This window comes from Notolepis coatsorum, assembly GCF_963971535.1.
Source record: "Notolepis coatsorum genome assembly, chromosome: 4".
Lineage (NCBI taxonomy): Eukaryota > Metazoa > Chordata > Actinopteri > Aulopiformes > Paralepididae > Notolepis > Notolepis coatsorum.
In genome coordinates this window covers 55,998,940-56,023,889 of record NC_140168.1, presented here as the reverse complement: position 1 = coordinate 56,023,889, position 24,950 = coordinate 55,998,940, and the positions used below count along the sequence as shown (strand labels likewise).

The 24,950-nt window shown below is 42.0% G+C and overlaps 3 protein-coding genes and 1 long non-coding RNA gene across 4 annotated transcripts in view; 2 read left to right on the top strand and 2 right to left on the bottom strand.

The window, feature by feature from the left end:
* sacm1la (SAC1 like phosphatidylinositide phosphatase a) overlaps nt 1–9,463 on the bottom strand; it is a 32,376-nt gene extending 22,913 nt beyond the window's left edge. The window contains exons 1-4 of the mRNA XM_084313111.1: nt 9,346–9,463; nt 5,529–5,626; nt 4,828–4,902; nt 2,329–2,456 (exon numbers count right to left, since the gene is read on the bottom strand). Of these exons, the coding sequence (XP_084169237.1) occupies nt 2,329–2,456; nt 4,828–4,902; nt 5,529–5,626; nt 9,346–9,374 (330 nt within the window). The 5' untranslated portion in view covers nt 9,375–9,463. The remainder of the gene's footprint in view (nt 1–2,328; nt 2,457–4,827; nt 4,903–5,528; nt 5,627–9,345) is intronic.
* Nucleotides 9,464–9,876: 413 nt separating this feature from the next.
* On the top strand, nt 9,877–15,707 carry LOC311226310. The gene is made up of 14 exons (XR_014619539.1): nt 9,877–10,157; nt 10,788–10,842; nt 11,149–11,208; nt 11,481–11,516; nt 11,747–11,791; nt 12,110–12,167; nt 12,436–12,495; nt 12,803–12,862; nt 13,135–13,194; nt 13,404–13,440; nt 14,169–14,229; nt 14,561–14,624; nt 14,824–14,875; nt 15,477–15,707. It is a non-coding gene; the product is annotated as an uncharacterized lncRNA (long non-coding RNA).
* Nucleotides 15,708–16,411: 704 nt separating this feature from the next.
* Nucleotides 16,412–21,209, top strand: cUnh6orf47 (chromosome Un C6orf47 homolog). Its single transcript, XM_084311808.1, has 3 exons — nt 16,412–16,649; nt 16,996–18,733; nt 19,843–21,209. Exon 2 carries the CDS (start codon nt 17,495–17,497, stop codon nt 18,731–18,733), a length of 1,239 nt encoding a protein of 412 aa, XP_084167934.1. The 5' UTR covers nt 16,412–16,649; nt 16,996–17,494; the 3' UTR covers nt 19,843–21,209.
* Nucleotides 21,210–22,061: 852 nt separating this feature from the next.
* ppp1r11 (protein phosphatase 1, regulatory (inhibitor) subunit 11) overlaps nt 22,062–24,950 on the bottom strand; it is an 11,186-nt gene continuing 8,297 nt past the window's right edge. Inside the window, exons 3-4 of the mRNA XM_084312261.1 lie at nt 24,832–24,940; nt 22,062–24,204 (exon numbers count right to left, since the gene is read on the bottom strand). Coding sequence (XP_084168387.1) covers nt 24,017–24,204; nt 24,832–24,940 — 297 coding nt within the window. The 3' untranslated portion in view covers nt 22,062–24,016. The remainder of the gene's footprint in view (nt 24,205–24,831; nt 24,941–24,950) is intronic.

Sequence of the window (24,950 nt, the reverse complement as noted above, 5' to 3'; positions counted from 1 at the left end):
GGCCATGGCCCCCTCTCTTCCGGCCCATTCACTCTCATGAGCAGGAAAGTATGCAGGGTTGTGAAAATGTGCAAGGCTAACAGCGCTGGTCGTTGCATCACATAAGCTAACGCCGCTGGTTGTTGCATCACATAAGCTGTCCACCAACAGCCAGGCCTGTAGCGCTCTCTGTGCCTCAGTTGGGCTAATAGGATCTGGCAGCTAAGCCAGTTACCTCAGAGAGCGAAGGCTGACTCCATACCTCTCCCTTTCCCCCTGACTGAGCAGCATGCGTCTCTTACACCGTCAGCACATTGGTTTCCTGTTTTTTTCACCAGTGGCTGCAGTCGTACCCATCTCATCCCCTCACTGTTGCCACCACCCTCTTCTCGTACTCCTTTTCATCATGGGTGACTTGAAAAGGGATGAAAGAAACCATGGGTGGGAACAGGGCAGAAAAGGAATCCCAACCCGAGCACGACGTAAGAGCAAAAACGGCTGCCGTGTGAATATGGTTAATTGCGGTTTAACCAGAGAGAGGTCATTAGCCATCACAAAGTCTCAAAAGCTCCAAGGTTGGCCTTTCAGTTTAGCACGGCAGGAACGGTAGCCGTGATGAATAATGCACACCGCTCCGCTTCACTGAAACTAGATCGCATTGTGCGATTCCAGGCGGCGAGAGAATAAAGGGGATCTTGTTGAAACTTGAGGTCCACCTTTTTCTCACTGTACAGCTACTGTAACCCTCTCTGTGTGGGATTTTCCACGTCATGGTGCCGTCTGCCGTGTCACCTGACGAGAACCCAGGAGGAGATGGTCAGTCTATGGGGCCATTCACCTTTTTCTTTTTGGGCGTCAAAAATCCACCAGTGATGAATGGGTTCAGAATTCTTTTTTTTTGCCCAGTTGAACTTTTGAAGTTTTTAAGAACATAATTTATAGTGTGATTGAACACTAAAGATGGCAACTTGTCAAAGTGTCTGGTAGAACTGAAACGTACCAGTGCTATGAAAAAGAAAAAAATATCACAATATTCAGGAAGATCACAAGATCCACTGCAGTGTGGAAGATCACGTGTTTAACCCTTTCACTGTCACACTATCAAAACGGTTAACCCTTTCACTGTGACAATTCACAGAAGGTTAACCCCTTTCACTGCCACACAACAGCCGGTTAACCCTTTCACTGCCACACGACAGAATGTTAACCCTTTACTATCACACGACTGTCGGTTGTGTGATAGTAAAGGGTTAACCTTCTGTCGTGTGGCAGTGAAAGGGTTAATTGAACCCTTGAGATGAAGAACCATTTTGAAATAGTTTGGACAGAACCATGTATTCACCATGTAGAGTCAATCAGAACCATGTATTCACCATGTAGAGTCAATCAGAACCATGTATTCACCATGTAGTCAATCAGAACCATGTATTCACCATGTAGAGTCAATCAGAACCATGTATTCACCATGTAGTCAATCAGAACCATGTATTCACCATGTAGAGTCAAATCAGAACCATGTATTCACCATGTAGTCAATCAGAACCATGTATTCACCATGTAGAGTCAATCAGAACCATGTATTCACCATGTAGTCAATCAGAACCATGTATTCACCATGTAGAGTCAAATCAGAACCATGTATTCACCATGTAGTCAATCAGAACCATGTATTCACCATGTAGTCAATCAGAACCATGTATTCACCATGTAGAGTCAATCAGAACCATGTATTCACCATGTAGAGTCAATCAGAACCATGTATTCACCATGTAGAGTCAATCAGAACCATGTATTCACCATGTAGAGTCAATCAGAACCATGTATTCACCATGTAGAGTCAATCCATATAACTTGGAGTGTGAATGTTATATATCATAAGAAAGTACTCAACCTCTACCATCTTTAACTAAGAATGTACACAACACACCATTACCATCTTTAGATAAAACTATTTGAAACTGAGTTATATGGTTCTTTGTCTGATGCTCATCGTGTTGGATGGCATGGTAATGGGGTGTATCATTTTAAATTAACATTCTCAGATTTCAGTAATCATTTGGTAAGAATTCTGACTTATCACTTTATCACTACTTAGTACTTATCACAACATAATTGTCTATCCCGATCCACAATATGAAAAAATCCCATGATACAATAACACAGATGGACAATATTATATAGATATATTGCCCAGCCCTTCTGTACTTACCAGCATCATTCAGCTGGTATGAATTTCATGCTGCAAATATCCTCTGTGGATGCGGTGTTGCTCAGGGGCAGTTAATCATGTAGAAATACAGAGCAGGGATTCTTTTTAAATGAAAAGTGTGATGGATAGTGTCAAGTCACCTGGATCTCTGTGAGGTGCAGCATCGTCTTCTTGTAGGAGATGACATCGAAATCAACTGCCTTCCACACAGCGTGGCCAAGGAGGCTGCCTACATTCCTCTTCTTGGTTATCACAATGAGGTACATCCCTGAAAAGGTAAAAACGACTCAGTGGTATGATACACGAGTGAGTGACATGTTTTACAGAGCACACTCAAACGACGACGGCTATCGTAGCGGTGCAATGGCATAACTCTACTTAAAGCCTGGTCACTAGTGGTCGACAGCCATTCATGTTTCAGTATCGGTGAATAAAGGTGGCAAAGATAGCCAATATGCAAGACTGATATTAAAGGGGCCAAGGAACACCTTTTAATACTGGCAGGGTCGATATTGGATTTTCGATGTTGCCCCATAGCAATTTTCTGCTGCGACCAAACTAGTACAAGTTGGTCTGTCTGTCTGTTGGTCCGTCTTGTCTGTCTGTTCCAAAAATGTGTTTGCCATGACATACAGTAGTGCATGATAGACATGCAATTTGCCACAAAGATAGATATTGGTGTGCCAATGGGAGTGGGGGCTTGGGATTCACTGGTTTTCCTCATGGTGGCGGGGGCACTGAGGCAGAGAGGGTGCGGCCCGCAGGGGTGGCATTCCCGTCGCAGTGCATGGCGGTGTGAGTGGCGAGCGGGCTGTTTGTCTTTTCCTTCGGTCATGACGTAGGGATCTTGGATGGGGATCTGGTAGGGATTGATGTGTGGGGTGTTTGGGGGACTGACTGTTCCGGGGGGGGGGGGGTTCACATGCCTTCGAGCGACATTGTACGTATTTTATGCCTATTCTTAAGTCTGCACGTTTACATTGCACTACTTTTATTGTCTTTTGTACCTATTCTTATGTCTGCAATTTATGCATTGTTTTTATTCTGTCAATTGTGTGCAGATTGTTCATTTTATACTAATTGCTGTGGGGCACTCTGGACTGCGGTCAATGTGTGGAAAAAAAGTACTATATAGATAGTTATTCATATTTATTATTGTTATATTGTAGAAATGTGTGCATTGAAATGTCTGTAAAGTCTCCACGACATTGAAAATGAGGGTGACCTCAATTGTCTTGGAGAATAAATAAAGGTTTGAATGAATCACAACAAATATCACACCAATCGGCCTGATGGCGGTGCAATAATCAAAGGTCAAAATGTCAACGTTTGAAAAGCCATAACTTGTTACCCTAAGACCTAAGTCCAATTGACATGCGATTTTGTACAGATATACAGCTATACAAATTTGCCAATAGGACCACCCATGGAATTCAGAATGTTGCCAGGCCAAACCATATTGAATTTTGGGAAAACATGTGGTAAACATGAAGTGAGCGGTTACTCGTCGTGAACGCTTTGACCGATTTTCACCAAATGTAACCACACGTATTTCTTTCAGGATAGGGCAGAGGTGTGCAAAGTTTGTTGTTATTCGGCCACATGGTGGCACTATTTAAAAATCACACGATAAGACGTGAAATGTGCCATATTGACAGATATTGGTGTTCCAATGCCTCATGCCAAATTGTTGGCCAAATGGTGGAGCTACAATCAAATGTAAAAATGTATAACTTTTAAAAGGCATAGGGCGGCTACGTGGCGTAGTGGGCAAGGTGCTCGCCACGAATGACGGAGACGCTGGGCTTGCCTGTTCGAGCCCAGCGCTCCACATTGCTTTCAGTTTAGCTGGTCGTTCATACTAATACACATTGGCCGTATTAGGGGGTGGGAAACTGATGGGTGGTGATCGGGCGTTGTGGACAGCGACTCCTACAGGTCGGTTGGTGCGCCTGCGCAGTAGAATCAGGAAGTGTCGGGGGCAGCGTGAGCCTCCCACGCGTTACTCCTCGCCACTGAGAGATCGAGCTGCGCAGGTGAAAAGATGCGACTGCTGTTACCTCAAGTACCGGAGGGGACTTGTGCTATGTATGACTTAGTCCACATTGGAGCCGGCTTGTGGGAGGCAAGAAACAGCGTTCGTGACAGGGGAGGGTTGAATTGGATGATACGAAATTGGGATGGGAGAAAATATAGAAAATGGGAGAAAAAGTGGATCAAAAAACTTTTAAAAGGCATTACTTATAATATCATTATTATTATCTTATTATCATAATATTGTCAAAATTGTTTTATGAACTTATTTCACTTTACTTTTGTGTTTATTTTTTTTTAATCCAATGATTTAATGATAGGCCCATCTGGGTCTCTTGCCTCTACTCAGCACCTTTATACACTTTCTGTCATGGTCAATGTTTTTACTGTTTTGCTGAAATGGTGCAAAATAAAGAAATAAAGAAATAAAGAAATTATACACAGTACGTCTGACTGACACACTTTGTACACATATCCAGCTATCCTTATTCTACACTAGTCTTTGCCACTAGATAATTACATAACAGTGATGATGGGTACAGTGCACAGGCAGTGACATGAGGGCTTTCCAGCAGCTGAACAGGTCACAGCCGTGGGTTACCCACCTGCCACGAGGCGTATGGTCCCCATTATGCCACATATAGGTCTGGTCAGTGCCGAGGGAGGAACATCCTTTTTCACTGCAAAAACACAAAACAACAGTTCAGATCAATCAAAATCAATCGAAAATTTGAAAGTAGAACTTAAAATAAACTGTACTGTTAACAAACCTCCCCACTTAAAGCCCCAATCTGGAGTATTTTATTATGTTAACCAAGTGTGGGGTATATTAGTACAGTATTCAAATACATTCTTGAATGTTAGATCTGTGATGTTAGACGGGGGAAATGAGCTTTTCAGAACTTTCTTAACTTGTTGTAAATCGGCATCCATTTGACTTCAGTGTTTTACTCCATTACCAACATAAAAGAAACACCTGTTTCAAGAGCTCGGTCAAAAAACTAGAGTGTGGCTACCCATTTCTTTACATTTTGGTTTACAGAATAAGAAACCGTTCTTAAATGAGGCAGATCACTGACATAGACATCAGGAACAAGCAACCAGACGAGGACACGGGGCGGGCCGCTGAGATCGATGTTGGCTCCCTCTAATGGAACATCTCCAAGCCCGTTTCAGCCAGGAGGATGACGCGTCGTGGGCCACAGGGATAATAAATCTAGCCTCCTGCTGAATCAGTATGGTCCCCGTTTGCTTTCAATAGTCGTCCACTAAGTGGGCGTTTCTACACTGTAAGCAGTCTTTTCACCTGTGAGGGTCATCTCATTGGACACCCTGTCGATCGCCAGGACGGCGTCCGCCCCCTCATCGCATGCCTCGATGAAGAACTTATCGGGGGTTGTGTGCCTGGGAAGAGAACAGAGGGAGATGCTTTAAGCTGTATATTGATTTTAACTCACGTCTGATTCAGAAGCGCGTTTTCAGGCCTCCTCCAGTTTGACCGCGCGTAGGAGCCGGATGTATGTCAGCACAGTCGGAAAAACTTCGTTCACCGAATACGGTGAATGCACAGGAATCTATCAGTAATAATAACAACACAATATACAATGTAGGCTATGTACAGCCCCCCTGGTATCATATACAGATTCTATCCTAAGTCAACCCCATGTACAAATATATATCGCTAACCTAAGTCTCCTCTGTACAATGTGCAATACTATGTAAATATTTGCACTCTGTAAACGGATTGAAGGAATTCCCTCTGAAACAATTGAGCAATGACCTTTCATCATCTCAAGTGTGTTCTTTTGCACTGCCCATACCATGATACGGAGTAGTGCAGGGCTCCGTTCCAATAACTGAGGGAACACTATAAACTACTGAATCCATTAGTTTGCGTTAGTCATCGTACAAAAATATAGCCTAATCCTATTTTTTTCACCAATAGAAAAATCTAATTTTTTGTGTGTCAAAAATGAAGAAAGAAAACAATAAATAAACGTATTTTTTTGTTTTGCTTTGCTATGATGTCATGTCATGTATCTAGGGTGACCAAACATCCTCATTGAATGAATGAATTATTTTGAATTAATTATTTTATTTCGAATGTTTACACATACAAATAAATAAACATAAACAAATAATTTTTCAAAATTTTTCACAAATAAACAAACGAACATCCTCATTTGTGGACAGTCCTGCATTTGAGCTGTCCTGTGTCCCGCAACAGAAGAAAAATGTCCCACATTTCAATAAAGTCATGCTTAAAATGTTATTCTTATTAGTCACCAATCCATGCACTAATGCACCGCAAGTAGCCTAGTCTACACACCAGCGCATACATATTGTGAAATTAAGTGAAATTCCCTCTGACAAGACTTTTATAAACATGCTCACACACCAGCCTTGTTTAGTCGAGTTGAATGGAACCCTGGAGTGTTTACCTTTACCCCCATGGTGCGGTTCGCTTGAACTGGCGTGAACACAGTAATCAAACTCAGGTCCGCACCAAACAACCCCAGCCTGGCCCACCTCAGCCACCTGTTGAGGTGCTCTCGGTCCACCTCCAAGTGAACTCTGGAGCGGTTCGTTTTGAGGTTTGAATGCAAATCTAACCAAAAGCAGGAATAGACTCGAGAAATTGTGCGTGTAATGAAGCTGTTTGGGAAGTTTTTGTTGACATTTCCCCACATATTTCCGAATGTGTGATTTTTCATCATCATCATAACGTTATTATATTTGCAGCTGGTAAGTTCAAAATAGCCAAATAATGTTGTGATACTAAACAAATACCTTGTCTGCATAATTCAGGTAACAGTAGCCTAGACAGTGGTGCATAATTAATTACTGACAGGAAGACGTATAGTATTTCATAACATGTGTGCAACAAGCCAAGGTGGAGATCACATGATTTTCTTGTTCACATAATATACAAAAGATTGACTAAATAGTAAAATACCCGTTTACTATAAAAAGAAAATTCCCAGGGCAGCTGATTGGCGCAGTGGGCAAGGCGCTCGCCTCTAACGCAGGAGACGCTGGGTTCGAGCCCAGCTCTCGGCGTTGCTACCGGCTGGCCGGTCGTTCATACTAACACAATTGGCAAGTGTTAGAGGGTGGGAAAGCCGGTGGGTGGGGATTGGACGTTGTGGACAGCGACTCCTACAGGTCGGTTTGGTGACGCCGGTGCGGTGGAAACAGGAAGTATCTGGGGCAGCGTGAGCCTCCCATGCGTTACTCCTCGCCACTGAGAGCTCAAGCTGCTGCGGCGAAAAGATGTGACAGGCTGCCTCCTCGTGTACCGGAGGGGACACGTGATGCAAGGCTTCTGTCCTCACTACAGCCGACCAGTGGGAGGCATAGTCTAGCAACGTTCAAGACAGGGGAGGGAAGAATTGGATAATAAGAAATTGGGATGGGAGAAAAATAGAAAATGGGGAGAAAAAGTGGATACATTTTTATTTTTTTTATTCCCCCGCAATTTCCACAAATGTCCCGCAAAATCGGAATGATTACCTGCATTTGGATCACACAGATTTGGTCACCCTATACAGGATTTTAGTATCGGGGGAACTTCTCCAGTACCGATAAACCCGTTGTAGCCGGTCCGATATTCAACACCGGTATCAATATGTCCCTAATTTCGAAATCATCAAAACCAACTTGAGTGAGGACTATAAAACAGGAAACTGTACTGACATCCAAAATGTCATCCATTGTGATTGATATCTGAATAGGCTGGGGATTGCTGAATAACCCCCCTGACAGGAACTCACTAAAAAAAGTGTCTGCACTCGAAATATGCGACAGTGTGTAGAGCAGGGAGGTTGTATGCTAGTTAAACACTCAGCTGCTTCAAGTGATGTCAGAGCCAGTTCCAGTGCTACACAAAACAATCCATTGTTGGGCTTTCATAAATCGAAACCTTTCAAAACACACCCATGCAATGTACAGTAATGTACAGTTTCTTCCCCCTCAAAACTCTCTTTTTTAGACTCTTTTTGTATCACAAACAGTACTGTATTTGTAGATCTGGTATGCAATAATAAATGTCTAGATGTAGCAGTACTGTCTATCTGAGCATAGATCTGTATGTCATGTATGTCATATATGTTATGATGAATTGAAAATGGGGGACCCTGATGTAAACAAGACGAAAGTCTTTCTCTGGTCTGCATCCCCTTAACAATTGTGTGTATTGAGCTGTACTGCACCCATTCTGCAATCTGTTAATAACATTTTCAATCAATCAAGCAACACAAGGACTTAGATCATGCTATATGGTGTGGTTTACAGCACCTTGCAACCACCATTTAACATGACTGCCTTACTCTTAGACCGCTAAAGATAGCCGTTAGACCTGGGGAGGGGATCAGTCTCAAAGGTTACTTTCCCTGGTAAAGTTTTCACAGAAGCATCTTTTTGTTTCAGAGAAATCTAGGTGGCCTATCAATGATGCATTCTCAAGATTGTCACCCCTGACATCATCTTGGCCATATAGAGATAAAAACATATCTCTTTTACCAACCAAAAGGTACACGTGTTCAGTCTGTCAGAATGTGTGTGAAGAAGATACTGGTAGGACAGCATTCATGCATTAAAAACCCACTCCCTGTGTTACCCGGCAAGCTTCCCCAGCTTGTTTCCTAACCATTTTGCTGACATGGCCCAGATCAAATGAACAGCATTGCCTGCACAAAGTGATGAAAGTGAGAATTATCTGATCACTGCATGTCCTAGAGAAGTGCCTCAATATATCGTCCAATGCTAACAATATATAACCCAAATGGATTCGAACCCATGGGAAACCAAACATATACCAATCAGCCAAAGGTGAATCACCCCTCCTTGACCAAGGGATGTTAGACTCATTATGCGTCAGGAAGCTACACTAAGGATGGGCACTTGTTCCCAAGTCCAGCTGAGCAAAGCCCTACAAGCCTGGCTGTCAGTGACAGATAGCTCGGCCAACTTCAGTCGGTTGATATGTCACGGACTTCTGACACCCAGCAGAGAACGACAATGACAAGCGCTCTGTTATAAGTCATGCCTAGTTTTAGTTTGCATTCTATGGAAATGTGGATAAATTACAATATTTCCCAACTATTAGATCATGATGTACTTACAAATTATATCTCTCGTAGGCGGTCGCCATCTTCACTTCATGTACCTGACCTGAGTGACGTCAGAGAGTTAACTGGGGTGGGCCGCGGAGTTGCCAGCTAACAACTCGTTTGCTTCACTATTTCCTCTACAATCTGGCAACCACAGAAGAAGGCGTGACGACCCGGATGCGTGTGTATTGTGTGTTAATATAATGAAACTACGCCACCCAGTGTCTACAAAATAGTATTAATTTAAAAGCTGAAAACTCGAGTACTCCAATAGGAAATGTCGAGTTGTCTCTGAGTGTTATTAAACAAACGCTTTATATTTCATTCATTTTCTACATTTAATATGTCCCTGACATGTGCGAAATCTGAGCAACATTTCAATGTTTAGTCGTACTGTTGGATCATGGTTTTAAAAAATATATATATTTGTTTTAATAAAGGACAGGCAGTATTTACGGCAGCCGAAGCGCACTAGGACCGTGCCGGACCCATATAAATAGTGTGCACGGCGGCTCAGGAAGTCTCTCAAAGTCTCACTACAGCGTCATGCAGCTCCGGTGTCGACGAGACGAGGCCTCTGGCGTTTGGAGAAGTCACATTAGTGCTAAGTTATTATCAGGAGTAGGTTGAATAGATTTGCAAATACATGCATCTCAGTAGTTACCTGGTACTTAAACAAAACTGGTAACGATGTAACTTGGCGTTAGTAGACTTTCATAACGCCGATGGCATTGCCAGTCCACCACGTGTTGGTCTTAATATGATTAGGTTGTCTCTCTGGAGTTCTGGAGCCAACAAAGTAATGTCCTGTCATCAAGATGGAAGTGAGTGGTAATATATAATTTGTAATCAAATGTTTGCATTGGGTTTTACGTAGTCGATTACCACTTTATGATTATTTGGTTTCTTAATCTATAGGATTACAACCAGTGTGCGAAATACACTGGCAATCGGGTGGTCCTCCCTACTGTAGTAGTGCCTTAGTGTTGTGTTTATTAAGTCCACAGCAGCAGAAATAAATGCACTGCTTGTTATTATTAACGTTATGTTTTCTAAACTACACGCAACATGAGGACCATTTGCAACAACCGCGCCAGTTGGTGACGAAGGCCCAGATACAATCCGATATTCAATGGCAATTTGGGAATCTTTAATTCATATTTCTGACCCAAGATTCCAGATTTCGCACTGATTACAACATTATGGTGTCAAATGCACTACAGAAGCACATTCACCTTCCCCTTTGGGGCTGTGCAGAATCGTGATGATGCTAGCAGCTAGAGTATAAGCTACCAGTATGCTTCGATGATGATTTATCTAGACTAGAGTCTCTGATTAAAACATGAAGCTCTTTCACAGTGCACTGAAGAAGCATAATATCCAACCGCACAATGCAGACTTAATTCCACATTACAAACTATTCTAATAAATTATTCCTTTTGTGTTCTATTTAGACGTGGAATGGAGTGAGCCTCAGTCCCACCTCCAGCCACATGAGGTTTTGAACCTGTAAGTATAAAGTCAAGTCATTGACCTAGCAATGTTTTCTTAGTTACGTCCAAGTGTCGGTGATGATTGCATTTCGGTTCCTGAGTTTAAATTGATGTTTACTCGCAGCGCACTGAGACACTTTTCCATACCATTGAACCATTTATTATCTTAAATTGAACATTATTGACTGGGACTATTTCTTCCTACCCATCGGGTGTACTGGTATGACTGCTGATGGTGGCAGTTATAAAGCACAATTTAATTCTCAATGCAGACTAATAGCAAATTACAAACTAATATTTGCCTCCCTTGTGTTCTATTTAGACATGGATCTGTTGGAAAGGAGTGAGCCTCAGTCTAATATCCAAGACTACCAATTATGTGGTAAGCCAGTTTTTTAATGTGTTTTCGCAAATTATTATGTGGAGTGATGGATTTCCTAGACTAGAGTCTCTGAGAAAAGATTGAAGATATATCAGGATCTGACCACAATGTTCATCTCAAAGTCGGCCCTCTTTTCCTGATCCTCAAATCACAACCGTCTTTCGAGGGAAGCGACAGTTGTGATTGGAGGATCAAGTAAAGACTGGGTTTGGCGGGTCAATTGTAATGTTGGAGCGTCTAGCGGTGCTGATGATGCCATCTTCTATCTCTAGGGATGTCTCACCTCCATCATACAAGCTGTTGATCCTGTAAGTATCTCCTTGTCTTCATAAAAAACTGCTCATGCCTTGTAGGTCTAGATTTCGCTACAGGCAAAGCTACCAGTATGCTTCTATGATGATTTATCTAGACTAGAGTCTCTGATTTCAACATGAAGGTCTTTCACAGTGCACTGAAGAAGCATATCTAACCTCTCAATGCAGACTCATTGCACATTACAAACTATCCTAATAAATGTGTCCTTTGTCTTCTATTTTAGACATGGAATGGAGTGAGCCTCAGTCCCACCTCCAGTTTTGAACCTGTAAGTGTCAAAGTCTGTGAACTAGAAATGTTCTTTTCTGTAGTCTTGTGTAGTTACATCCCAAGTGTCTGTGATGATTGCATTTCGGTTCCTGAGTTTAAATTGATGTTCACTCGCAGCGCACTGAGACACTTCCATACCATTAACCCTTTATGGTCTTAATTTAAATCTTACATTTTACATTATTGGCTGGGACCGTTTCTTCCTCCCTACCTCATCAGGTGTATTGGTATGACTGACTATGGCCGTTATAAAAAGCACAATGCAGACTAATTGCTAATTACAAACTAATATTTGCCTCCCTTGTGTTCTATTTAGACAGATATGTTGGAATGGAGTGAGCCTCAGTCCAATATCCATGACTACCAATTATATGGTAAGCCAGCTTTTGAAATGTTGTTTTTGCTAATTCTCATGTGGAGTGATGGATTTCCTAGACTAGAGTCTCTGAGAAAAGATTGAAGATATATCAGGATCTGACCACATAATCATCTTGAACACTGCCCTCTTTTCCTGATCCTCAAATCACAACTGTCTTTCGAGGGAAGCGACAGTTGTGATTGGAGGATCAAGAAAAGACTGGGTTTGATGGGTCAATTGTCATGTTGGAGCGTCTAGTGATGATGCCATCTTTCTCTTAACAGTGACTTGCCCAATGAAACCTAATGGGAGTCCCACCTCCAGCCACATGAGGTTTTGAACCTGTAAGTGTCAAGTCATTGAACTAGAAATGTTTTCTTGTCTGTAGTTACATCCAAGTGTCTGTGATGATTGCATTTTGGTTCCTGAGTTTAATTGATGTTTACTCGCAGCGCACTGAGACACTTTTCCATACCTTGGATCTTAATTTAAATCTTAAATTGGAACATTATTGGCTTGGACCGTTTCTTCCTACCGCATCAGGTGTATTGGTATGACTGCTGGCGGTGGCAGTTATATAGCACAATTTAATTCACAATGCAGACTAATTGCAAATTACAAACTAATATTTGCCTCTTGTGTTCTATTTAGACATGGATCTGTTGGAAAGGAGTGAGCCTCAGTCTAATATCCAAGACTACCAATTATGTGGTAAGCCAGTTTTTTAATGTGTTTTCGCTAATTCTCATGTGGAGTGATGGATTTCCTAGACTAGAGTCTCTGAGAAAAGATTGAAGATATATCAGGATCTGACCACAATGTTAATCTCGAAGTCTGCCCTCTTTTCCTTATCCTCAAATCGCAAGTATTTCGAGGGAAGTGACAGTTGTGATTGGAGGATCAAGAAAAGACTGTGGGTTTGATGGGTAAATTGTCATGTTGGAGCATTTAGCGGTGCTGATGATGCCATCTTCTATCTCTAGAGTGACTTCCTAATGGAACCTATGGGACGTCCCATCTCCCTGATATGAGGTGTTGATCCTGTAAGTATCCTTGTCTTAAAAGATCAAACAAGTTGCTCTACAGGCAAAGCTACCAGTATGCTTCAGTGATGATTTATCTAGACTAGAGTCTCTGATTTCAACATGAAGGTCTTTCACAGTGCACTGAAGAAGCATATTGACTCGATCCCTCATTGCAGACTAATTGCAGATTATAACTGTTCTAATACTAGTCTCTCTTTTATTTGTAGGCATGTGATAAGTGGACTGTTGATAAGACTATGACTGGTAAGTGGGTTTCTCAATGCATCCAATCTTGGGGAGGGGGGCGGGTGCGGTGTATTTGCTTATGCAGAGTAACCCCAAAAGGGACTTTTGGATGGAAGTCTCACTGACTGATGCCTCACATGTGGTTAATCTTGTTTGGTTGTGCCGTCAATGGGTTGCTGTTATATTGGTTATTAATAGTTTGGTTTTTCCACAATAGGAATATTTGTGGAACAATGCTAGGCTAATGGCGGCTGATCCAAGTTAGCTCTTAATGGGGGTTGGCTGTGTAAAAGTAAAAGCTGTACTTTGGGTGTGGACTTGGTGGTTAACCCACCAAGCTTTTACTTTGACTCCTACTGTTCTGACTTGTCTAGTTTTTTTTTAATGTATGTAATTTGACCAACTGACTTGATGATCAGCCCAGCATTGCCACAAAAGATGATATTCTAATAAAACGGTGTGGGGGGTGTAGCCATGGAGCTACATAATATCAGTCGGTGTGTCTTTGAAACACTTGTCAATCCGAATAGCAAAACTAGCTATTCCAAGTCTCTCTTGGGGCTATGCAGCGTGATGCTATGCTAGAGTATAAGTATGCTTCTGTGATGATTTATCTAGACTAGAGTCTCTGATTACAACATGAAGCTCTTTCACAGTGCACTGAAGAAGCATATCCAACCACTCTATCCAGACAAATTGCAAGTTACAAACTATTCTAATAAATTATTCCCTTGTGTTCTATTTAGATGTGTAACCAGTGGAATGGAGTGAGCCTCAAGTCTAATCTTAAAAGACTACCCATATTTGGTAAGTCAGTTTCTCTGTCTGAGAAAAAAACATGAACATACTTAAAGGAACACGCCAACATTTTGGGTAATGAAAGCCTAGGCATTGTCCAACTAACACCTCTCCCGAAGCCTAACCGGACATATCCTTTTCCTTCATTGTGCTAGGCAACATGTAGCCAGATGGCTTTCTACTGAACGCACAGAAACTAGTATCTTATCTGGTGTGTCTGGAGAAGACTGTAAGCAAATTTCCCAAAATAGTGTAGTGTTCTTTTAAGCTCTGACCACATAACATGGTTCACTGTCTTGACTATTTAGTGGTACTGATAACTCTAATCTTTCTCTTACAGGAACTCTCTTACCCAATGACACTTAAAGGAGTCCCACCTTCAGTCACATGCGGGTTTTGAACCTGTAAGTACAAAGTAAAGTCATTGTCTAGTCATGTGTAGCAACGTTGGGTGTCAGTGATGATTGCATTTTGGTTCCTGAGTTTAAATGATGTTTACTCGCAGCGCACTGAGACACTTGTACATATCATTAAACCCATTATGATCTTGATTAACATTTTCAATTGGAACATTAATGGCTTGGACTGTTCTCCCTTCATCAGGTGCATTGGTGTGACTGCCGAAAGTGGAGGTTATAAGGAGCACAATTTCAAGGTTGGTGTTTTGCAGCTAAAAGCAACATGACATTTCCTTGACTTGACTCTGATGTACCTTAAAGCCCTTTCACAGTAAAACACGCATACATTGCAATATTTATTAGCAACAAGAAAACGTGTAGTAAATTGCATTTGTATCTCCCTATGAAGTTTCCATGATTGCAGCAATTCTTTACAGTCTACCCTTATTTTTACTCTAAAGGCAACTGATGTTTCCCTCATTTAGTTGTAAACCAAATATATCTGGAGATAAGTGATCATAAATAAAGCATAACGGCATGCAATCACAGCAAGACAAGTGACAAAAGCAAGGATAATAAAAATCCCATTAGAACATGTACTTAATTGACAATGGTCGGATACAAAATGAAGCTCCTTCATGGTGAATTTACCTCCGCTCACTATTTACTATATTCACATGGCAGCCATTTTGTTAGGTCATGCTCGGGTTGGGATTCCTTTCAGAAGGAATCTCAACAGTGTCATAAGAGCAAAATGGCTGCCATGTGAATATAGTCAAAACTAGATTTGCTGACTGCCTACTGCACCAACTTTAGCCAGAGATTTCTGTTGCTAATTTTACATTTTGCTTGTTTCAGGAGATGATTAAATGGGACGACTATCAACGGCTTGGAGTGAAGTTCATCTCGATGCAGGAGATGATTAAATGGGACGACTATCAACAGCTTGGGAGTTTAGTTCATCTCGATGCATTGAGCTTGAGACGTGGCAAATGATCCTCATGTGCTCTCATGCTACACCTATTTTTTGCGCTCCAAAAAAAATAACATGGCACAAAGTTGGCAGCCCTGACATTTCTGAATATTGAAATAAACAAATGGAAAATGATCAGTATTTGTGTTTTTTTTTATTGTGATAAATCTGGAATCTATTGGAAGCAATTGCATGTCCCTTGAATTAAGTCCTTGCCACACTTGCACACTATGTAATTGGTAACCCTCTAACAAGCTGAGAAGAGTGCTGAATGACTTGGTTCAGACTAGGAGGGCATATAACTGGAGAGAAACCTCACTGTCAATCTTGCATCGCACTTCTAGTGAATAGAAAACATGTACTACTGGTACTCTTGTTTCTCTGGGGACCTAAAGGATCCCACTTTGAGACTAATGAACTAGATGTGCCTAATGGAGGCAGGCAGGCCTAGATTACTATGAGACTGCAGTATGCTGTACAATACTTTTTTCTTATGCATGAGAGTTGAACTTGTGTAGGCCTTCTGGGGACAGATGGGTGTATACAACTAATCCTTACTGCAGTGTGCTGTACAGTATGTCCACTATTATGTATGCATGCCTGTGAAAAGCTGTAATGCCACTTGAATGTGTGTAGGCCTATTGATCGGCCTTCTGATGGCATTTTCCTGGTGACATCCAATTAACATCTAATAAAATGTAACTGGGGAAAGACCATATATAGGTCGATGGGAAAGACTGACAAATATGCGTTCCCCCCCCCTCGCCCAACATACACGCCACACAACTCCTTCCAAAACATCCAAAGCGGATATCTCCTTGTAGCTTCCGGCACGGACTGTAAAGCTGCTGTGGTGTTCTCCTCGGGAGACCCCCACCATATATCAGTGAACTGCCCCGGTAACGTTAGGGGGATTATTCCGATCAATCGGTGACGGAAACTAATTATTGGAAGCACGGATTTTGACCATTTAGAAGTTGACATCGGGAGTCATCATTTGGAAGCTAACATGAACATTAGCTAGCAGCAGGAGCAGTGTTCACGACATTGTATTGAAGGTGAGCATTCTGTAACTTGACTACTATCGCGTTGAATTTCACAAACTTTTTTTAAGCTACAATTGTAGACACAACATTAACTTGTATAACTTATCGATGCAGCTAAATTACTGACATAACTATGTTTGTTTACGTTCTGCCGTTATTGCCACGTTAGCGACAGACAGGCAGGTAACGACGCGACAGTTAACGCCAGCTAAGCTAACTGTTAGATCATTACTAGCTACTGCTAGCAACACAATACTGTTAATTGAGTTTGAAATGGAGTAGTAACGTCTCCCTGGACTAACTGACCAATTTACGATAATATGTGGACATTTAACTGGGATATCGTTTTCCTTGGCAGGTACGAGGAGATGAGAATCGGACGACAAAACACGTTGAGAAAAAGTTGGACTTAACCTAATAAACAGCAGATGTCGCGTTTTTATGTTAAAGTGGTTACTAGGCAGACCCGTTGGAAACTTTATTTTCTTGCCTACCTCAACTGGCACATTTGAAATGTTTTGTGTGCAGAGAACGATCATTCTTTTGAAGCTTGCAGTGGGTTGCTAGGTTAATCGATAAAGAGGCATGAACTAGATCTAAAGCCACTGGAATTTCGTAAGGGCGTTTCTATTTTGAGAAGCTCATTGTTTCAGTTGAACTGTATGCGTGCATACACAGGTGTGTCTATGGCTTGAGGTGCTCACTGCCTTGGCATCAATTCCAGTCATTAGTAAGCAGCAGGCCTATGTAATTTGACACAATTGTGTCATTCAGCTAAAACACGGGTAACCTAGTATAGGTTCATATTAAAACGATTTTGCACAGGCAAAAATAAGTGACACAAGACCACAGAGGACATGACAGCTGTAGTAGGCAGAGCATGGGGGTGGGTGAGTCCAGTTGTCTCATACCGCCCATGGGGTAGCAGTGCTGTGTCAGATAAAGCCACCAAGGACACTGTGGTAGATGAGGGGCAGAAGACGGGGAGTAGGGGCTGGAGAGGGTTAACATCCTGGGTGTGGGGAGGCCGCAAGAGCAAAGGTCACCAAGCAAAACCGGTTGAAGAGTATTATTTTGAGGCAGAGGAGAAACTCCAGTCCATGGAAATTGAAGACCTCAGCGCGGGGAAGCAGGAGCCAGAGGACCTCGGTGTGGGGAACCAGGAGCCAGAGGACCTCTATACGGGGAACCAGGAGCCAGAGGCAAAAACACAGCCAGCTCCTAGATGGTGGAGCAGGATTCCTTCACCCTACCCCTTTTGGTCAGGAAAGACTGAGGACCCCTGTGTGGGGAACCAGGAGCCAGAGGACCTCGGTGTGGGGAACCAGGAGCCAGAGGACCTCTATACGGGGAACCAGGAGCCAGAGGCAAAAACACAGCCAGCTCCTAGATGGTGGAGCAGGATTCTTCCACCCTACCCCTTTTGGTCAGGAAATACTGAACCAAGCGGGCTCAGGCGGAGGAAATGCATTGGTTGGACCCAAGGAGCATGGGACTCTGATAATGACGGGGAACTTTCGGACTACGGAACCCCACCTCCATCTCCCACTCCTCCTCCCACGCTGTCGTCCCCCTTTCGTTTCTTTGCTCAAACCTGGAAAGGGGAGATTCTCCCAGAGCACTACGAGATCTGCTTCAACTTCCTTCGCCACCTGTTTGACCTGGTTGTGGTGGGCTTCCTGTGGACTGTGTCCCCGCCCACCAAGGTGATTCTGGATGTACTCGGGGTCCAAGGTGGGCTGAAGCTGTGGCTGCACGGGATGGCCATGTTCTTCGTCTCCACCGTTGGATTGGCCGGCTTGCTTTGGCTGGTCCAGGAGTACCTCCCAGAGTTTGCCCTGATCTACGGCGTTGTGCAGGCTGTGGTGATCTCCGTCAGCGCCCGGCAGAGTGTGGTCCTGGGAGGGGAGGAGGAGGAGAAGGAGAAAGAGGAGGAAGAGAAAGAGAAAGAGAAGGAGAAAGAGGAGCAGCAGGAGGAGGAGAAGGAGGCAGAAAGACTGAAAGACATTAGTGAGAATAAGGAAGTTCCCGTAGTTAGTAAAAAGAAGTACCTGTCTGCAAAGGAGAGGTTATGTTTCGAAAGAGTTGGAATTTAGGTGAGTTACTGTTTCTTTGTGTCTTTTTCCCCCTCCCTAAATAGCTCGTAACTAACTCTTGACCATGTCAGTGAAATGTCCTGCTGTTGTTTTGTTTGTCACCATTATGTTCATGTTTTTGGCAATAGGCCAAAGTGGCTGGTAAATCCTAAAAAAATCACCAGCCACTTTTACTGTGTTACCAGCCAAATAAAATTATTTAGAATAGAAAGAGCCTCCAATGGTTGGCTCTCAAAGTGTCTGGTAGAGCAGATCAACTTCATAGGCAGCAACAGAAAAGGATAATCACCTTTTAGTTATACGACTGGTCCAGAAAACACAGCTGAGATGGTGGCTTCATATTATTTGTGAGGTTACTTCCCCCCCCATATTTAGAACACACTAACACAGACATAAAAACATCTAAAATGGGAACGAGGTTACTCCTAGAAGCACTAATTAGAGCTTCTAGGGTTACTCTTATCCTTATGAATTTGGAACACAGACACTAGAATGTCTCAAATGCAAACTAGGTACTCTTATTCCTGCCAACATTAAGAACACAGTTACTACCAAGAACTACACGTAAACTAGGTTACACTTCTTCCTATGAATTTAGAACACATAAAAACAGCAAAAATGTTGACCCGCTCTCTGCTGTGGCAGATCCCTTCTAACATTCATCAAGCCCAAAACAGAGCTATTTTAATCCTGCAACCGGTGAAAAAAGAACTGTGACATTATCTTAGTGGTGTGAAACCAACTTGAACTAATGACACAGCCCCCCCCCCCCTTATCTACAACGACGTTTTCTCTGGAATGGTGTGAAATAGCTCAATATATTGGCTCAATATAAGTCAAGGCTCAGGAGCTGTCAGATCCTTGAGTTTGATATGAACTGTCTTTTGGAGTCACATTCTTCACATTCTTTTTTCTCTTTTTTTCACATCTATTTTTCAACATGCCATAATTTCCTGCTTTCACCCTCTCGCCTTCTTCAGAGCTGCCATCACGGCTCCCTTCTATTCCACTGTGTACTTTAGTAAAACTGGGACAATGGAGGCGGTTTTGAGGGCTGCAATGCTTTTTACAAATACACTGATTAAGGATGTTTCTTTTCACCCCCACAGGAAGTTGAACTTGAAAAGAAGTCGCTGCATATTTAAGAAGTCCACCGATGCAAAGGAACAGAATCACAAGGATAGAACCACAGCCAGATGCTCGCCATGGTGTTACGACAACAAGTCAAAACAAAGAGAGACTGGAAGTTACATTTCACTGCAGGACTGACACTGTCAGTGCAACTGAGGCGACGTGTTGCACGTTCACTCCAAACTTAAGTCATATTTACTACACTTTATTGCTCAACACTAACGCTCTGCCTTTTTGAGGGCATACTTATCACGTCGCCCCGTGTGCAAACCTTTTTTTTTGGAGACGTTATCAGACACGTGGACTAGCAGCGTGGACAGGGATTTTTCAAATAGGAAAATGATGGAAAAGTGACTGTTGTTTTTCTTTGGATTTTCTTTGTTGACATAATTTGAATATCCACTCAAAATAACCAGCACCTTTTTAACATGTGTTCTCTCTGTAAGAACATACCTTTTTTGTTCGCCTTATGTATTTTTCTGTGCCATGATATTGCATGCCTAAAACATTTTAATACGAATATAGCCCATTGTCTTTCTCTACTATAATCTCGTTTTACAACCTTGTTACCAGACTTGAAAGGATGTAAGGATGTTTCTTCTGCTGTGTCAAGTTCTGGCTGCTGTTGTGAAGGCACAAATGACAAGACCACACATTTGCAAGTTATTGTACAGTAAACTTGGGTCTTATTGCCCAGTAGGCTGTTTTGCACACTACACTCACATGTAAACAACGGCGAACCTCATGACACCAAATTGAATTTAACATGGGGCATATTTTCTCCACAGCATGTGCCACTAATCTATGTCCACATAGAACTCTTTTATTTTTAAGTGCCCTGCCTGCAGCAACACTTTCGAGAATGTTTCTCCTAAATGAATTTTTAGGTATTTTTGTAATGTAGTAAAGTGAAGCTTAACGCTGTCACAATTCCACAACACTATTTTATATTGATAATGGGACCCTAAACAGTGATGCAGTGTCTACAATATTTCTTTGCCTTTTAAACTCCTCCTGTGTGCTCATGTAGAGTTTTTAATGTCATAGTCACCATGATGGCGTGTAAAGGAAGATATTTTTGTAACAAGAGTAGGCAATGACATTAAGAAGTTCTGGATCACTAGCAAACTACACACAGAGATAAGGCTGCTGGGCGGGCATTCGGAAGAACCCCCACAGTACCAGCATTCGGTTTGTATCCTAGGAGGGTAAAGGAATGAGCCCAGACCTGAAGCTGACTGTTCTAAACCCACCACTGTTCACTATGCTGGAAATCCATTCACTGGGCAAATAAAGCTGTTTTTCGTAGATTTCACTGCTCGCTCTGGGCTTTGACTTCATACGTAATGAAGTTTGTGTTGTTTGGGATCCATCATTTTGTGACTATTTCGGTCTGCCTCTGCTGGAAAGGTCAACTGCACTTGACTTCAAGTCTATAATGTCAAGTCGCGAATGGGGATCTCTTGTCAGTGGGACCGGATGGAGCAGAGGCTGAGAATAGCATTGCTGCTGCCAGCTAAACTGGGATCTTAATGTAGCTCAATAAATGTACTTATTTTTAATAGTCTCCATGGGCATGACCACAACCTCTGTGCTCTTAGAGATTCCACAGAAGACCTTTTGGGTTGTAATTCTTCAAAATTACACATTCACCTAAAATGCCAAGGTTTTTCTTTCCCTCTTATTGAGCTTTGATCACTTAATGTGAGGAAAATGCAATCCTAGGACATAATTTAATTGCAACAACGAAAATCTCACGATCAGTCATGTTCCCGTATTCACTATAAACATGTCCTATCCCCATAATTATAGGTACACCAATATCACTGTCCATGCAACTTAGTTTCAACCATCTCAGGCAGTGAAATGCCATTATGTCATTGGATTGCATTATAACTCAGAACATTTTTGGCATGTTTTAGGAAATTAGTATTTCAGTGACGCATGAGATCAAACTGCAATCTGCTGCTGACGTAACCCTATATCTACACAGATGTTAATACCACACAAGCCTACTTAGACTGGTGTTTAAAGGACATTTCCCCTCAAACAGCTGTTGCTAAGGACTGGATGACTGATTTAAGTAAAACATGTTCATACTAGTTGCTCATTCCTGTAGCTAGAAGCACTATTCAATATTATCCTAGCTAGCACACATTCATCACACAGTGGTTTGATCACAGTTCAAAACTTTTATTCACATTAAATCTGCTCTTATATGCTTTATAGTATATACAGAAAGGTGCATTACCAGTACAAGAACAATGTACATAATGTGTGAATTGATGTTTATAGAAAATGATGGTGTATGAATGAACTTGTGTAAACCACATCATCGTCACATATCAAACACGAGTAGTTAAAGTGCTGTTTGAAACCAGCCAAGATGGGGTGTTGTAGACTTTGGGTGGTGAATTTTGGTCGTAGTTTTGAGACACAAATACCAAGCCTGGGCCTGCGATCATGCACCTCTCACACCGGTCTATACACTGGATGCCACTCCAGTTCTGTATGTACAGCACTGTTAGGAATGTACCCAATGCTGCTCCCTTAGTTGACTCATCTCACCCAGGTACAAAACACGCCATCGGTCTCTGCTGTTGTGCAAAGCTCCGAGTATGACCTTAAGCCTCAAACTGCAGCATTTTCATTACCGACATGCACGTGAATTGAATGTTAAATGTCTCGGTGCTTTATCTGTAGCGGTGAAGTAAATGAGTGCACTAACAAAGATGAATGTTCTGACACTTCTGCACAAGATCTGTGGGCTTCACCGTCACTCACATTGACAACTCTTAATTCATCAACATCCGTATTTCCTGTTTAACGTCTCCGAAGCCATAACACAAGGAGGCAGAAAAAATCGTGATGCAAAAAAAATTAAAAAAGTTAGATTTAGTTCCCGTGACAAATCGATCAATTTATGATGGCCACAGATTCCCAACAAACTACATTTGTATTCAAAGCTTTCTAGGATTGTCCATATTGTATAGAATTCTTTATCAAAATAAATTGCATCGATCAAGCAAATGATAAGCAGATAATCAATAAGTTAAAATATCAACCCCTTAAATCCGTTACGAATGTTGTTTCTTATGAAGCTAAATCTAACACTTGTAAAATAAGACTTTAAGTGTGCAGTCATCTGAAATAATTAATTACAGCAAACTGGCCTCAGCAGAGCTATGCAAATAGTTAGAATGCAATATTTTACACCAGAAGCGTTAGACAGGGCAGTTATGACAGCACTTCTAGCCTTTGGACCATACTGCAACAAGGGGATGGTCCAAGGGCTGTATTTGATCATATTCACATGGTGCCCATTTTGCTCTTATGTCATGCTCAGGTTGGGTTCCTTTCCACCCTGTTCCCACCCAAGGTACCTTGTGCCTTGCCCCACGACATAAGAGCAAAAATGGCTGCCTTGTGAATATGGTCAATACTGCGGCACGCTTTGCAAACATTACTGCTCTTGGATTATACTGATAGTGCCTGTGTAGTAATAATATAGTTACAATTATTATTACATTTAGTCATTTATTATTATTATTATTATTATTATTATTATTAACAATGTTCTGACATCACAACCTTGTCAGCGTTAGCTTTGTGGCCTAATTGAAAGCGATGAGTATTTCACTCGTCATCATTTTATGCGATTAGGAAAGAGAGAGAACATTTCTTCCTACTGTAAGTTTATGCGCCATTCCATCTTCAATGGAAAAAAAGGAAAAAGAAAAAAACTGAATCTAGTCGACATTATCTTGGAATACAATGTTATTACTACACAGACAATAGTCACCTCCATGTCAAGTATCATCAAATCAGGCATTAAGACAAACAAATAAATAAGGTAATCTTTAAAAGGAGGGGGGGGGGAAGTTAAATTACTGTATTATTTACAATCATCTCCTCACCCTGACACTTATTTTTTTAAAGGAGGAAGTCCAGATCCAGGTAATGCCCTTTACCTCATGCTCTCTCTCTCTCTCTCTCTCTCTCTCTCTCTCCCAATCTTTTATTTACGCCTACAACTAGGCCAGTAAACTCAGTGACAGAACTAATAAACAAGAGTGAGTGTAGGTTTGTGAGGTGTCATTGTCATGGTCAGAATCCCCCCCCCCCACACCACCAATATGCTCGCTGAGATCATTAGTGGGTGTGGTTTGAGCCTCCTGAGTTCGGGGGCACTGTTGTCCCACCGCCCCCCCCATGTCCGTGCTCTCCTCTGCTGTGTCCCAGGATGCAGTGTGCGCTCCCGCAGCCCTCGTCATCGTCATCTCCCTCGCTCTCGGAAGAGGACTCGCCGAACTGTTTGGGCTTCTCGTAAATACAGCAACCTGAAAAGCCGATTTGGAAAGTGTCAGTGGTGTGTTTGTGTGACGTGTTGTATCTTAACGGATTGTTAGCTTATTTGTGGTGTGTTGTTTCTTAGGTAATTTGTTTCTGTATGGCAACGAATGTTAGTTTAGGTTAGGTTTACTTTATTTGTTCAAGGGGGACCATGTACATTAATAAATATTTTAAAAACGTAAATGCACCAAATTTTTGCCAAAAAAGCTAATTTCCATTGGTAGTCCCCCTGCCAGAAGGTACAGGCTAAAATCCTATGTAAAAAAGAGTTAGCAATACAAACAGAATATAAGCTAGATAAATAACATTACAATAAAAAAAACTAAAACACATAGGACATAAGATAGGGATACAGGGCACAATACAGAGCACATCATGACAGATTCGATGGCCCAGGCATAGACAAACGCACAATACACACACACACACACATGTTGACAATGCTGATTTTCAATGAGCCATTTCTTAACCCTGCACTTGAATTAGTGATATGATGTGGACTCTCCAATTGGTTGAGGTATTAAATTCCATTGGTGTAAGCTGAGATACTGAATTTAGACCTTCGCTTCGCATCCAGTATAACATGTGATGTCTGTATGAAAGGTGATGCTCACATTTTGAAGACCTCCTTCCCAGATGCTCGTTGTCAACCGTGTCACTGGACCATTCCACTTTCTTCTCAGTCTTCCTCTTTCTCAGCTTGATCGTAAGGCTACGTCCCTCCTATGATAAA

Bases quoted from the DNA above. Each gene is read 5' to 3' on its own strand.
- cUnh6orf47 (XM_084311808.1), top strand. From the start codon at position 17,495: ATGACAGCTGTAGTAGGCAGAGCATGGGGGTGGGTGAGTCCAGTTGTC.